Source organism: Anomaloglossus baeobatrachus, chromosome 4 (assembly GCF_048569485.1).
Source record: "Anomaloglossus baeobatrachus isolate aAnoBae1 chromosome 4, aAnoBae1.hap1, whole genome shotgun sequence".
Classification (NCBI taxonomy): Eukaryota; Metazoa; Chordata; class Amphibia; order Anura; family Aromobatidae; genus Anomaloglossus; species Anomaloglossus baeobatrachus.
In genome coordinates, this window is record NC_134356.1 from 279,401,892 (window position 1) to 279,417,047 (window position 15,156).

The 15,156-nt window shown below is 45.3% G+C and overlaps 1 protein-coding gene across 3 annotated transcripts in view; it reads right to left on the reverse strand.

Annotated features, from left to right (window-relative positions):
- Positions 1 to 4,979: 4,979 nt before the first annotated feature.
- Positions 4,980 to 15,156, reverse strand: part of MDM2 (MDM2 proto-oncogene) — a 62,089-nt gene continuing 51,912 nt past the window's right edge. For all 3 annotated transcript variants that reach the window (XM_075344875.1, XM_075344877.1, XM_075344876.1), the window contains exons 10-11: positions 9,688 to 9,762; positions 4,980 to 9,563 (exon numbers count right to left, since the gene is read on the reverse strand). In XM_075344875.1, the coding sequence (XP_075200990.1) occupies positions 9,006 to 9,563; positions 9,688 to 9,762 (633 nt within the window). In that variant the 3' untranslated portion in view covers positions 4,980 to 9,005. The remainder of the gene's footprint in view (positions 9,564 to 9,687; positions 9,763 to 15,156) is intronic.

The window sequence follows — 15,156 nt, forward strand, 5'->3', positions numbered from 1 at the left end:
TCCTCTGCCTGGGCCCAGTAAATCAGGGAAGAACACTGGGGGAGGCCTGGTGCTGTGGGCGCTCCTGCGCTTGCGATCCTGATCCCGGTGAAGAGCGTCCTCGCCATCTCCACCCGAAACACCCTTTGGGACGGTACCATAGGGGTCGACGGGGAGTGAGCCCATAAAAAATAAACGTGTGGGACCCCAAGCAGCCCCTGGAGTGGTACCGTGGGGCTGGAGGGGGATAAGGGCTGGTGCCTCGATCCTCAAGGAACCCTGGGGACGACACCCCGTAGGGAAAGAGCAGGCGAGGTTTCTCTCTGATGATGCAGGGCTTAAAACCCTGCAGAAGAGACAAAAAATGTAAAAAGATGAGAAGGCTGAGCGGCGCCGTATAGCATGAAAAAAAAAACGGAAAAAAGGAATAGCCTAGGCTGAGGTTGGCCCACAGAGATATGGGCCCACATCAGCCTCCTACGACACTAAGCAAAAAACTGGCATAGTTCCGCCTCCGGCTCAGGGTGTACACTGCTAGGGAGGAGCTAACTTTTTTATGTCTACTTAGTGTCAGCCTCCTAGTCACAGCAGCATACACCCATGGTCCTGTGTCCCTCAATGAAAGCGACAGAGAAAATAATAATCAAAACCCACTTTGGATTGGCACAAAATACAAACAAAAACCTGTGTGTGAACACGACCTTTGATGCATTTTCTAGTTTGAGAGAAGAAAGGAAATTATATGTTTCCAAGCATTGCTTTGTGGTCTTGATGATGACTTTCATGGATAGGTATTTCCACATTGTGTATCGCCATCAAGCTCACATGACTTTATTATAAAAAAAAAAAAAAAAAAAAAAAGACTGAATAAAAGGCGCCAATTTTTCATCTGTATAGCCATCAGGCATCTGAATGAGAATTGAAATGTATATAAAAATCAGAAATGGATCAACCGTATACTTTTCTTTTGCTCACCCACAGATTTTAACAGACGAGTCTCATTTGAAACAAAGAACAGACTAGTGCATGGTGGGTTTTTTTTTCATGTAGACAATTGGTGTAAAGAAAAACAAAAAAAAACATGTGAACAGCCCAATTGACTAACAATGGCCGTAGTGCTGTCCGTGTTACCGTGTTTTTCCAAAAATAAGACCTCCCCCAAAAATAAGCCCTAGCAGGGATTTTCAGCATTTTTGGAGAAAGGCTTAAATATAAGCCCTCCCCCGAAAATAAGCCCTAGTCCCGGATCAATAATGAAGTATCCGTGCAGCTAAAAAAGTTACAGATACTGCAGGACACTTCATTATACACAGCGACACCCGGCAATCACACTCACCAGACGCCGAGCAGCAGGACCTGCAGTGATCGCATACCCACACAGTGATGTGATGTGTGTGTGTGTGTGTGTGTGTGTGTGTGTCTGCAATCGGCTGTGTGTGCCTGCGATCGGATGTGTGTGCCTGCGATCGGATGTGTGTATCTATGATGGCTGTGTGTGCCTGCGATCTGCTGTGTGTGATCAGCTGTGTATATCTGCGATCTGCTGTGTATATCTGCGATCTGCTGTGTATATCTGCGATCTGCTGTGTATATCTGCGATCTGCTGTGTATATCTGCGATCTGCTGTGTATATCTGCGATCTGCTGTGTATATCTGCGATCTGCTGTGTATATCTGCGATCTGCTGTGTATATCTGATCTGCTGTGTATATCTGATCTGCTGTGTATATCTGATCTGCTGTGTATATCTGATCTGGTGTGTGTGTGTGTGTGTGTGATCTGCTGTGTGTGTCTGGGATCTTCTGTGTGTGTCAGCTAGCAGCAGGGTAGGACGGCGTGCAGCACCGACCAGAGATCACAGGAGGACCTGGGAACCACGCAGACGTCCTGGTCTGGTGAGTATGAGTCTCCTGGGAAGTGTGGGGGGGGGGGGGGTCTGCTTTTTTGGGGGGTAAACTTACCCCCAACCATGTTTCTCCAAGAATAAGACCTCCTCCAAAAATAAGCCCTAGTGCTCTTTTGGGGGGGGGCAAAAAAAAATATAAGACAGTGTCTTATTTTTGGAAAAACACGGTAGGAGATTCGACATTGTACTTTCAGGCTGAATGCACTGTTTGTGTGAATGTAGCATTATGGTGCATTAAAATGGGACAATTTTGGCATGTTAATGAGTGCCAACTGACTCTCACCACTTATTTACTGACCTGTGTTAATTAAGAGGACAGAAGCCTCGCTAATACGATCATTCTTTCACCATGTTAACGCCACAACATCCTGTATACATGAGGCAATGTCCTGCAAATATATTTTCTTGGCATAAACTACCCAATCGACATATTAAACGTGGATATTTGGGGGAATGAACGCTCGTTTGTCAATTATCTAGTCATCTAAATGCACTTTTAAAGATTTCCATTTATTGCAAATCAACTGAAAGCTAAACACAATTTACAGAATTATAGTTCAACATACGGTAAAACAAATGTGGATACCCCAACAGATCAACGCCACAAATAGTTATCATTAAATAATTTTAATACATAAATATATTAGATGTTACAGTTAATTACACTGCATTTTAGCTAAATGTTCTAGGCAGAGAGTGAGAATATGCACATCAACTCTTCAAATACTAAAAAAGAAAAAAATAATTAACAAGGTGCTAAGAGGAGAAAGTTCCAAAAAGCCATCACATTCTTTGCTCTCTGTCTGGATTAGGCCATGTTCACACCACATTTAGAGGTTTGTCTAAATGTATAATTTTGCATGTGTAAGTTATAGGGATGCCTATGTTCTAGACTATGCTATTAAAGGGCATCTGTCAGGTGATTTTGTAGTACTATCCAAAGGTCATCTTTAAATAGGGCTTAAGGAGGCCTTTCAGGATCAGTAACTTTTATAGCTGTACATAATCTTATCTTATTTTAAGCGCCCTAGAATTCAGTGTGAAGTAGTAGCTTGTCAAGCATATGCAAATACAAACTGCTTATTCACTGCCCCCTTAGGGGTACTTCTTACATAGTGAGATCGCTAGCGAGATCGCTGCTGAGTCACGGTTTTTGTGACGCAGCAGTGACCTCATTAGCGATCTCGCTGTGTGTGACACTGAGCAGCGATCTGGCCCCTGCTGTGAGATCGCTGCTCGTTACACACAGTGCTGGTTCATTTTTTGGACGTTGCTCTACCGCTGTGAAGCACACATCGCTGTGTTTGACAGCGAGAGAGCAACTATCTGAATGTGCAGGGAGCCGGCATCTGGCAGCCTGCGGTAAGCTGTAACCAAGGTAAATGTCGGGTAACCAAGCGAAGCCCTTTGCTTGGTTACCCGATATTTACCTTGGTTACTAGCGTCCGCCGCTCTCAGTGCCGGCTCCCTGCACAAGTAGCGGGAGTACACATCGGGTAAATAAGCAAAGCGGTTTGCTTATTAACCCGATGCGTACTCTGGCTAGGAGTGCAGGGAGCCAGCGCTAAGCGGTGTACGCTGGTAACCAAGGTAAATATCGGGTAACCAAGCGCTTGGTTACCCGATATTTACCTTAGTTACCAAGCGCAGCATCGCGTCCACGCGTCGCTGCTGGCTGGGGGCTGGTCACTGGTGAGATCTGCCTGATTGACAGCTGACCAGCAACCATGTAGCGATGCACCAGCGATCCTGACCAGGTCAGATCGCTGGTGGGATCGCTGGAGCGTCGCTTAAGTGTGACAGTACCCTTAGGGGTACTTCTCACATAGCGATATGACTAGATTGCTGCTGAGTCACAGGTTTTGTGACGTACCAGTGACCTCATCAGCGATCTCGCTGTGTGTGACACTAAGCAGCGACCTGGCCCCTGCTGTGAAATCGCTGATCGCTACACACTGTTCTGGTTCATTTTTTGCTTGTTGGTCTCCCGCTGTACAGCACACATCGGCGTGTTTGACGGCGGGAGACCAACGAGCACCAACTCTGTAAGCAGCGTACGCTGGTAACCAGGGTAAATATCGGGTAACCAAGCAAAGAGCTTTGCTTAGTTACCCGATATTTACGCTGGCTACCAAGCGCAGCATCATTACAAGAGTCGCTGGTGGCTGGTCGTTGGGAAGAGCTGACTGTGACAGCTCACTAGCGACGTACCAGCGATCCTGACCAGGTCGTATCGTGGTCGGAATCGCTGGTACATAGTTTAGCGAGACGGTACCCTTACAACAAGATAACAGGATAACAAAGCAATAAAACTTACTGATCCTGAAAGGTCTCCTTAAGCCCCATTTAAAGATAACATTAGTATTGTAGTACTAAATGACCTGACAGATTCCCTTTAAATAGGGGGGAAAAAGAGAAGTATGTTTTAAGAATTGTTTTATAATCTGTTCCTACGCTGACATACAACTATATGGCATTTGCTTTGTGTGAAAATCCCAGTCTATGGGTACCTTCACACTTAGCGATGCAGCAGCGATCCGACCAGCGATCTGACCTGGTCAGGATCGCTGCTGCATCGCTACATGGTCGCTGGTGAGCTGTCAAACAGGCAGATCTCACCAGCGACCAGTGAACAGCCCCCAGCCAGCAGCGACGTGCAAGCGACGCTGCGCTTGCACGGAGCCGCCGTCTGGAAGCTGCGGAGACTGGTAACTAAGGTAAACATCGGGTATGGTTACCCGATGTTTACATTAGTTACCAGTGTGAGCAGGGAGCAGGGAGCCGCGCAGCGCTGGCTCCTTGCTCTCCTAGCTACAGTACACATCGGGTTAATTAACCCGATGTGTAATGCAGCTACATGTGCAGAGAGCAGGGAGCCGCGCACACTGCTTAGCGCTGGCTCCTTGCTCTCCTAGCTGCTGTACACATCGGGTTAATTAACCCGATGTGTACAGCAGCTACATGTGCAGAGAGCCGGAGCCGGCACTGGCAGCGTGAGAGCTGCAGAGGCTGGTAACTAAGGTAAATATCGGGTAACCACCTTGGTTACCCGATGTTTATCTTGGATACAGCTTACCTCAGCTGTCAGACGCCGGCTCCTGCTCCCTGCTCGCTTCATTTGTCGCTCTCTTGCTGTCACACACAGCGATCTGTGTGTCACAGCAGGAGAGCGGCTTTGAAGAAAACGAACCAGGGCTGTGTGTAACGAGCAGCGATCTCGCAGCAGGGGCCAGATCGCTGCTCATTGTCACACACAGCGAGATCGCTAATGAGGTCACTGCTGCGTCACAAAAAGCGTGACTCAGCAGCGATCTCGGCAGCGAGCTCGCTGTGTGTGAAGCACCCCTAAATGTGAGGTGAACATACCCTAATACAGCAAGAAGATTATTGCTGGGAAACCAGAGATTAAACCTAAAATAAATAACTAAAATGATAATTAGAAGATATTTCATTCAAACAAAGTGTAAATCGAATACCACACTATAATCATGAAGGAATACTAAAAAAAAGCCTTAACTACTATTCATGAAGAGAAATAAAATTAAGTCTAAATGTCTTTTAGAACTTGAGATTTAAGAGACCCTTTTGTTATACATGACCACAAAGCCATGGTAGTTTTTAAAAAAACATTTTTAAAAAAATCTGACTGCAGCAGAATTCAAGCCATGTTTATATATTTTAGTCTAAAATCTTGCGACTAACTAATCCAATGACCCTTCATTCAACTTTTAATGTATCCTTTCATAAAAAAATAAGAATACACTGAACAAATGGTACAAAGGAAAATAGAAGCAGTCTTTACCTACCGGTACCAATTTTCTCTGAACATTAAAAAAAAAAAAAAAAAAAAAAAAAAAGAGTACAGATCTTACATACTATGTGTGAATGCAACTCTATACACCAATATGAAGTGCTTGAAGATGTTCAGATGGCTAATAACTATTAGAACCACCTAAATCACTGTGCACATTTCTTGTTAGGATATGTATCCAAAATTGATGAAACTAAAAAACAAGCTACTATATTAGAGCAAGCTCAATAGATAAAAAATATTTTGCTTTATTGTCAAATTAAATTTTATGAACTTTCAACAAATTACAATACTTAAATTGCTATACATTATGGGCCAATTTACCTTAAAAAAAAAAAAATTAGGTAAGTGAGAAATCATGCAATTTAATTATTGCTGTGCAGCCAATATCAAGCATACACATTAAAACAAAAAGGTAACAATAGATATCTAAAAAAAATAAGCTAAAGATCTCAGAGGGTTGCTATTAAATAGATTACTTTTTATCAAATTATATTGTTTTGATTTAGTAAATGCAGAAAAATAAAGACAATAAACCTAAAATTAACTGATCAATTGGGTGGAAAAATAAAAAATGAAATAAATGTAGTAAGCAACCAATAGAGGAACCCAATTATATCTCATGCAATCTAATATGGTTTAGAAATGTACACTTTAGTGCTGCTGTGAAAGAAGCTTCACCAGACCCGGCTAAAAGTCTAAAATTTTAAAAATGTCCTCTGTAGAAAATGTTGTTGAAAGGGAACTGAAATTGTACTTTAGTAAACTGAGTGTGTTTGGTCTGATATAGGATTTTTTTTTTTGTTTATTAAGCATGAATGGGCTTAAAATAAGCGAGAAAAAAACCCCCCAAAAACTGTCACTTGCCTTCAAGCACAGGTAGTCTGTGGCATTTGGAAGTCAGAGGACTACTGCAGCCTGTGATTAGCTGTAGCGGTCCCTTCCAGAGCAGCATGTGCTAGATCCGCAGGCACACTGGAAGGAGTATGCCACTTTTTTACCCTCAAATTAAGTACATCTAAGCTTGTAAAAATAAAATCCCGTATCAGACAACTGGTTAGAAATTTGGGTAAGGGAATGTTCACATAGGGTGTATTATTTGACGTATTAATGTGGTTTTGAGTGAAAATAAATACATACCGTATTTTTTGTTTTATAAGACACACCCTAAATATAGAGATAAAAAAAGATTTAAAAAAAAAAAAAAAATGGGGTCCATCTTATACTCCTGCTGTTGGGCCGGCCGAGCTGGCTGCATGGAGTAGGGCAGTGCAGGGGTGAGATGCTCTGTTGGCGGTGCGATCTTCAAATAATGCTGCCCGGAATCGGCACCTGCGCAGATTGAGTTTTCATCTCAATGACAATCTGAGAGCTCCATCTGCGCAAGTGCCGACCCATGGCAGAATTGTTTGAAGATCGCACCACTGAAAGAATCTCTCACCCCCACAGTGCTTTTCTACACACAGCGCTCACCGCAGCCAGCACAGCCCTGCACCGCCGGCAGAGAATCTCACCCCTGCACTGCCTTGCTAAACACCACCCACCACAGTCCCGCACCACCGACAGAGCATCTCACCCGCCGCACCTCCCTGCTCCACACAGCGCCCACCGCAGTCAGCATAGTGCCCATTCACCTCCTGGTAAGCTACATTCGGATTTTAAAAGATGCACCCCTCACTTTCCTCCCTAATTTTTGGGAGGAAAAGTGAGTCTTCTAATCCGAAAAATACGGCATTTGATAAATAGTTTATACATAAAATATTCCCGACATATGCAACCATAGCCTAAACACACTGCGTCTTTAAGAACTGAGGTAATTTCTCATTCTTGGGGCATACACTTGGATGAGTATGGTACATGGTGGACACGCGCTTAGCCCCATATTAAGCCTGTATATTATCTGCTGTACAGAAGTTCATATTACGGTGTTCAAATGGTTTAGTTCACAATCACTAGAAAAAAAACTATGTAAAAGGCACGAAGGTTTTCATTTTCTGCATACCAGAAATATTCATTTTTATAATAAAACAAAAACACACATTCACTTCTACAAAATCTCTGCAATCTGAAAAACTAAATAGTATACAAATATATTAAATTCATTTCGTTCTTCGTAACCCCTCTTCCAGTTAAAAGGCCACAATCTCTTGGCTACACTTACTGAGCTCTGCAATTCCCGTGGAATATTTCATTCTCGAGTTACTGGATGTACAGTTTAATGGCAAGTATAAATGGTTCTGCAGCAGCCAACTGCTTAGAAGTGGGGAATTCAATGTAGTGGCAAACATCTTGTAGGTAAAGAGACACTCTATAAGCCCAATAGTAATTATAATTCCAAAAGGTCTCTTATGATAAAGAACACTTCCCATTTCTATATTATAGAACTGAACCCTCCGGTATCATTGGATAGGTAGCAGAATCTTAAATCCTAAGCTAACAAATAGAGGAAACTGGAAACTTCCAAGCCAGATAGCCAGTGTACCTAGAAGGTAGCTTACTTGGTCAATGTTTTGGGTTATTTTTACTTTGGCTTTCCAGTATGTAATTACGCATTTTCCATAACGCAGTCCTTTTTATTGACCAAACATTAAACTAGTTTGCATCAGATTAAAATTTGGATTTCACCAATCTGTCTAAGTTGTAACTTAAGATGTGAATATTAAGATATTATGCTACATTACATCAGATAAGCTTTGTGAAAACTGTATGCAGAGGGTATCAAGCCTATAGGGACAGAAACTCAATCACTATTGTTTAACCAGCCACAGCAGTGTTTTCTGAGGGTCAAATTCTCAATTTTAATCCCATTAGAGTAATACCCTTTAAACAAACAGTTTTTCCTTCATTGAGTAGATCTCACACAATGGTCACCATTTACAATTCACTAAACCAAGCTGAAAGCACCAGGACGCTGGTAGTGTGCGTCTGATGCCAATATAAAAGACTACGATCGGGCTGACTGCTCGTAGAACTTTCTATTGAAGCTTTTGGATGTTATTACAGTCTGACTAGTCTAGAAACCTAAAATCTGACTTCATGGTAGAAATAAAGTCTAAAATGATTTGCCTATTCATGAACTCCGATACTAATAGTTGCAAGGAACTGCTTTTATTTCAGCCCTATGAAGATATTAAACTATTTACATGTGCAAGTGCTTGTATAAGCTGGTGTAGTCCTCAGTTTCAATAAGCAATTTTCTATTTTTTCAAGTGAAATTATAAATTTATATCCTGTCCCTTTTGCAACAATTATATATTCTACGAGTTCAAATGCTTTCCACTTCTTGCATTTTCATGCTGTGTCTATTGATCTAGCTGAAATAGGTCAACACGATCATCTGAATCGGCTGCCTGCATACGGGGCACGGCTTGTTCCTTTTCTTCAGCTTCTTCGCACATGTAAAACATGCCATGAGATGCCCTGTTCTGCCATGAACAATACAGCCATTCTTCGGCCTAGTCTGGCAAATTACACAAGGTTCAATACTCGAAAGTGGAAGACTTTGTTCTGAATTTTCCTCCTGAGATAGTTCACCTTCTCGGTACTCCTCCTGACTACCAGATGCGATGCTGCCAGACGTTGAAGGCTGAGAAAAATCCTCAGTTTCCTGAGATTCAGAGCTATGGATTCCCTCCTCTTCTTTTTTTGTGACGACTGCTTCTGGCGCCTCTGTGACTTTTGTTTTTTTGCCATCTGGAACATCAATGCCTTCATCCTCTCGAGAATCCTCCATTGTTTTTCTTTTTACGGGGCAATTTTTCTGTTCAGATTCATCTGGAAGCCAGTCTTCACGAAGAGACCAACATCTTTTACAATATCTTGGAATCGGAGGATTCATTTCATCACATTCTGAACACTTCCAATAATCCTGTAATATTTTTAGAAAAACATATTACAAAATTCCTGCAGAGCATCACTGCACAAAAAAAAAAAAAAAAAAAAAATAAAAAATTTACTTTTCTGAAATGTCATTTACACTAAGTTCTACTTACAGCTTCAGAGATTTCAGTGTCCTCATCAAAAGAGTCTCCTGATTCTTCAGCTTGGTATATGGTCACCTGATAAACCTGGGAAGAGAACAAATTGGTTTTAGCAAATAAAACGGCATACCAATAAAGCCCAGCATAAGCCATTGTACTGGCCAAGGAAAAAAAAACCAAACACATAATGCAGAATATATCACAACACTAAAAATTATGTCATAGAAAACTTTAGCCAAAAAAAAAACAAAAACATTTTTGTGAAAAATATCACAGATTTCCTGCTGAAATGGGGGAATAAAAGCCTATAAACCAACAGGCTATTCCCAATAGTTTAGGATAGGAGAGAATCCAGTTTCTAGGAAACCCAGGCTAATAATGAAAATGAACGGGGTAGCAGCTGTGGTTTAGAGCAGTGTTCCCTTTTCTGCTCCTGGCTATGGAGAGAAATGCAGCCTTCCCATGGCCCATGCTGTACTATATTGGCTCAATGGCTGAGGCCCCTGTGCAGGATAAAAAAAACAATGAAGGCAATGCTAAGCCATACCAATGCTGCCTGTCATTCATTCTCAGAAGTGGTTTGTGTGGATCACAGAAATCCTACGAATATGCCACAACTTTAAAAAATACAAGCTTTGGCTAGCTGCATAAGGAATTTCTTCCTATCTGCATGTACATATAACAAATAGCTATGGCCTGATATTAGAAGTCAATACACAACAAGCTATTCATCAGTTGTAACCTCAGATGACACAAACCCCCATAAAAAAAACAGAACATGATATCACACCACAGACAACCTAATAGCTTCAGCTTTTACAATTGTATTTGCTTACAGCAAGGCTGTTTAGCATTAGCAGTTCTCAGATCCTCGGAGGTAATTTTCTTTGACATCAGTTATAAAGGCGTTTATGCCGATCATAGACAATACCGTGCAAATGTCTGATAACCGACAAGCTGAAGTTAAGATGCAATTGACTGATGTTGATCCTGCACTGTGAATAAGCCATTTGCGCATGCTGCAGTTTTAGTCGTGTTTTTTGGTGCAGTTTTGTTGTCAGAAAGTTCTCACTTTTGACTTCGCAGCAAAGTCTAAGAGAAATCAGATTTGCTGTGCGCACGTTGCAGTTTTTTGCCTGCAGTTGATTTGTCACAAACTTCTGACCAAAAAAATGTTGCACGTTCTATCCTCTTGCATTTTTGTCACACTTTCTACTGAAAAACATATGAAGTTACGAGTGACAAAAATGCACCATCACCACAAGCGTTTGTGGTTTTTTTTACATTTCCAGGCACTCTGGGACGAAGGGAATTTTGTTTACTTACCGTAAATTCCTTTTCTTCTAGCTCCAATTGGGAGACCCAGACAATTGGGTGTATAGGCTATGCCTCCGGAGGCCGCACAAAGTATTACACTAAAAGTGTAAAGCCCCTCCCCTTCTGCCTATACACCCCCCGTGCTCCCACGGGCTCCTCAGTTTTGGTGCAAAAGCAAGAAGGAGGAAAAAATTATCAACTGGTTTAAAGTAAATTCAATCCGAAGGAATATCGGAGAACTGAAACCATTCAACATGAACAACATGTGTACACAAAAAAACAGGGGCGGGTGCTGGGTCTCCCAATTGGAGCTAGAAGAAAAGGAATTTACGGTAAGTAAACAAAATTCCCTTCTTCTTTGTCGCTCCATTGGGAGACCCAGACAATTGGGACGTCCAAAAGCAGTCCCTGGGTGGGTAAAATAATACCTCGTAATAGAGCCGTAAAACGGCCCCTTCCTACAGGTGGGCAACCGCCGCCTGAAGGACTCGTCTACCTAGGCTGGCATCCGCCGAAGCATAGGTATGCACCTGATAGTGTTTCGTGAAAGTGTGCAGGCTCGACCAGGTAGCCGCCTGACACACCTGCTGAGCCGTAGCCTGGTGCCTCAAAGCCCAGGACGCGCCCACGGCTCTGGTAGAATGGGCCTTCAGCCCTGAGGGAACCGGAAGCCCAGCAGAACGGTAAGCTTCGAGAATTGGCTCCTTGATCCACCGAGCTAGGGTTGATTTGGAAGCCTGTGACCCTTTACGCTGGCCAGCGACAAGGACAAAGAGTGCATCCGAGCGGCGCAGGGGCGCCGTACGAGCAATGTAGAGTCTGAGTGCTCTCACCAGATCTAACAAGTGCAAATCCTTTTCACATTGGTGAACTGGATGAGGACAAAAAGAGGGTAAGGAGATATCCTGATTGAGATGAAAGGGGGATACCACCTTAGGGAGAAATTCCGGAACCGGACGCAGAACCACCTTGTCCTGGTGAAACACCAGGAAAGGGGCTTTGCACGACAACGCTGCTAGCTCAGACACTCTCCGAAGAGAAGTGACTGCTACTAGGAAAACCACTTTCTGCGAAAGGCGTGAGAGAGAAATATCCCTCATTGGCTCGAATGGTGGTTTCTGAAGAACCATCAGCACCCTGTTCAGATCCCAGGGTTCTAACGGCCGCTTGTAAGGAGGAACGATGTGACAAACTCCCTGCAGGAACGTGTGTACCTGTGGAAGTCTGGCTAGGCGCTTCTGGAAAAACACAGAGAGCGCTGAGACTTGTCCCTTAAGGGAGCCGAGCGACAAACCCTTTTCCAGTCCAGATTGAAGGAAGGACAGAAAAGTGGGCAAGGCAAAAGGCCAGGGAGAAGAACCCTGAGCAGAGCACCACGACAGGAACATTTTCCACGTCCTGTGGTAGATCTTGGCGGACGTTGGTTTCCTAGCCTGTCTCATAGTGGCAATGACGTCTTGAGATAACCCTGAAGACGCTAGGATCCAGGACTCAATGGCCACACAGTCAGGTTGAGGGCCGCAGAATTCAGATGGAAAAATGGCCCTTGAGATAGCAAGTCTGGTCGGTCTGGTAGTGCCCACGGTTGGCCGACCGTGAGATGCCACAGATCCGGGTACCACGACCGCCTGGGCCAGTCTGGAGCGACGAGGATGACGCGGCGGCAGTCGGCCCTGATCTTGCGTAACACTCTGGGCAACAGTGCCAGCGGAGGAAACACATAAGGGAGCTGAAACTGCGACCAATCCTGAACTAAGGCGTCTGCCGCCAGAGCTCTGGGATCTTGAGACCGTGCCATGAACGTCGGTACCTTGTTGTTGTGCCGGGACGCCATGAGGTCGACGTCCGGCACCCCCCAGCGGCAACAGATCTCCTGAAACACGTCCGGGTGAAGGGACCATTCCCCTGCGTCCATGCCCTGGCGACTGAGATAATCTGCTTCCCAGTTTTCCACGCCTGGGATGTGAACTGCGGATATGGTGGAGGCCGTGGCTTCCACCCACATCAAAATCCGCCGGACTTCCTGGAAGGCTTGCCGGCTGCGTGTGCCGCCTTGGTGGTTGATGTATGCCACCGCTGTGGAATTGTCCGACTGAATTCGGATCTGCTTGCCCTCCAGCCACTGCTGGAACGCTTTCAGGGCAAGATACACTGCCCGTATTTCCAGAACATTGATCTGAAGCGAGGACTCTTGCTGGGTCCACGTACCCTGAGCCCTGTGGTGGAGAAAAACCGCTCCCCACCCTGACAGACTCGCGTCCGTCGTGACTACTTCCCAGGATGGGGGTAGGAAGGATTTCCCCTTCGATAATGAAGTGGGAAGAAGCCACCACCGAAGGGAAGCTTTGGTCGCCTGAGAGAGGGAGACGGTCCTGTCGAGGGACGTCGGCTTCCTGTCCCATTTGCGTAGGATGTCCCATTGAAGGGGACGCAGGTGAAACTGCGCGAAAGGGACTGCCTCCATTGCTGCCACCATCTTCCCCAGGATGTGCATGAGGCGCCTCAAGGGGTGTGACTGACCTTGAAAGAGAGATTGTACCCCTTTCTGTAGTGACTGCTGCTTGATCAGCGGGAGCATCACCATCGCTGAGAGGGTATGAAACTCCATGCCAAGATATGTCAGCGATTGGGCCGGTGTCAGATTTGACTTTGGAAAATTGATGATCCACCCGAAACCCTGGAGAGTCTCCAGGGTAGCGTCGAGGCTGCGTTGGCATGCCTCTTGAGAGGGTGCCTTGATCAGCAGATCGTCCAAGTACGGGATCACCGAGTGACCCTGCGAGTGTAGGAGCGCTACTACAGTAGCCATAACCTTGGTAAAAACCCGTGGGGCTGTTGCCAGGCCGAACGGCAGTGCCACGAATTGCAGGTGTTCGTTTCCTATGGCGAAGCGCAAGAAGCGCTGGTGTTCTGGAGCAATCGGTACGTGGAGATAAGCATCTTTGATATCGATCGATGCAAGGAAATCTCCTTGGGACATTGAGGCGATGACGGAGCGGAGGGATTCCATCCTGAACCGTCTGGTTTTTACGTGTTTGTTGAGCAGTTTCAGGTCCAGGACCGGGCGAAAAGACCCGTCCTTCTTTGGGACCACAAACAAGTTGGAGTAAAAACCGTGGCTCTGTTGCTGGAGAGGAACAGGGATCACCACTTCTTCTGCCTTCAGAGTGCGCAGCGCCTGCAGAAGAGCCTCGGCTCGCTCGGGAGGCGGGGATGACCTGAAGAATCGAGTCGGGGGACGAGAGGTGAACTCTATCTTGTAACCGTGAGACAGAATGTCTCTCACCCAGCGGTCTTTTATTTGTGGCAGCCAGGTGTCGCAAAAGCGGGAGAGCCTGCCACCGACCGAGGATGCTGCTAGAGGAGGTCGAAAGTCATGATGAAGCCGCCTTGTTAGCGGCGCCTCCGGTGGTCTTTTTAGGACGTGACTTAGACCGCCATGCATCAGAGTTCCTTTGATCTTTCTGAGACCTTTTGGACGAGGAGAATTGGGACCTGCCCGCGCCCCGAAAGGACCGAAACCTCGACTGCCCTCTCCTCTGTTGGGGTATGTTCTGTTTGGGCTGGGGTAAGGATGTATCCTTTCCCTTGGATTGTTTGATTTCATCCAAACGCTCGCCAAACAGCCTGTCGCCAGAAATTGGCAAACTGGTTAAGCGCTTTTTGGAAGCAGAATCTGCCTTCCATTCCCGTAGCCACAAGGCCCTGCGGAGTACCACCGAATTGGCGGCCGCAACCGCCGTACGGCTCGCAGAGTCCAGGACAGCATTAATAGCGTAAGACGCAAATGCCGAGGTCTGGGTGGTAATGGATGCCACTTGTGGCGCGGACGTGCACGTGGCTGCTTCAATTTGCACTTGACCTGCTGAGATAGCTTGTAGCGCCCATACGGCTGCGAATGCTGGGGCAAAAGAAGCTCCGATAGCTTCATAGATGGATTTCAACCAGAGCTCCATCTGCCTGTCAGTGGCATCTTTGAGTGAAGCCCCATCTTCCACTGCAAGTATGGATCTAGCCGCCAGTCTGGAGATTGGAGGATCCACTTTGGGACACTGAGTCCAACCTTTAACCACGTCAGGGGGAAAAGGATAACGTGTATCCTTAAGGCGCTTCGAAAAACGCTTATCTGGACAAGCATGGTGATTCTGGACTGCCTCTCTGAAA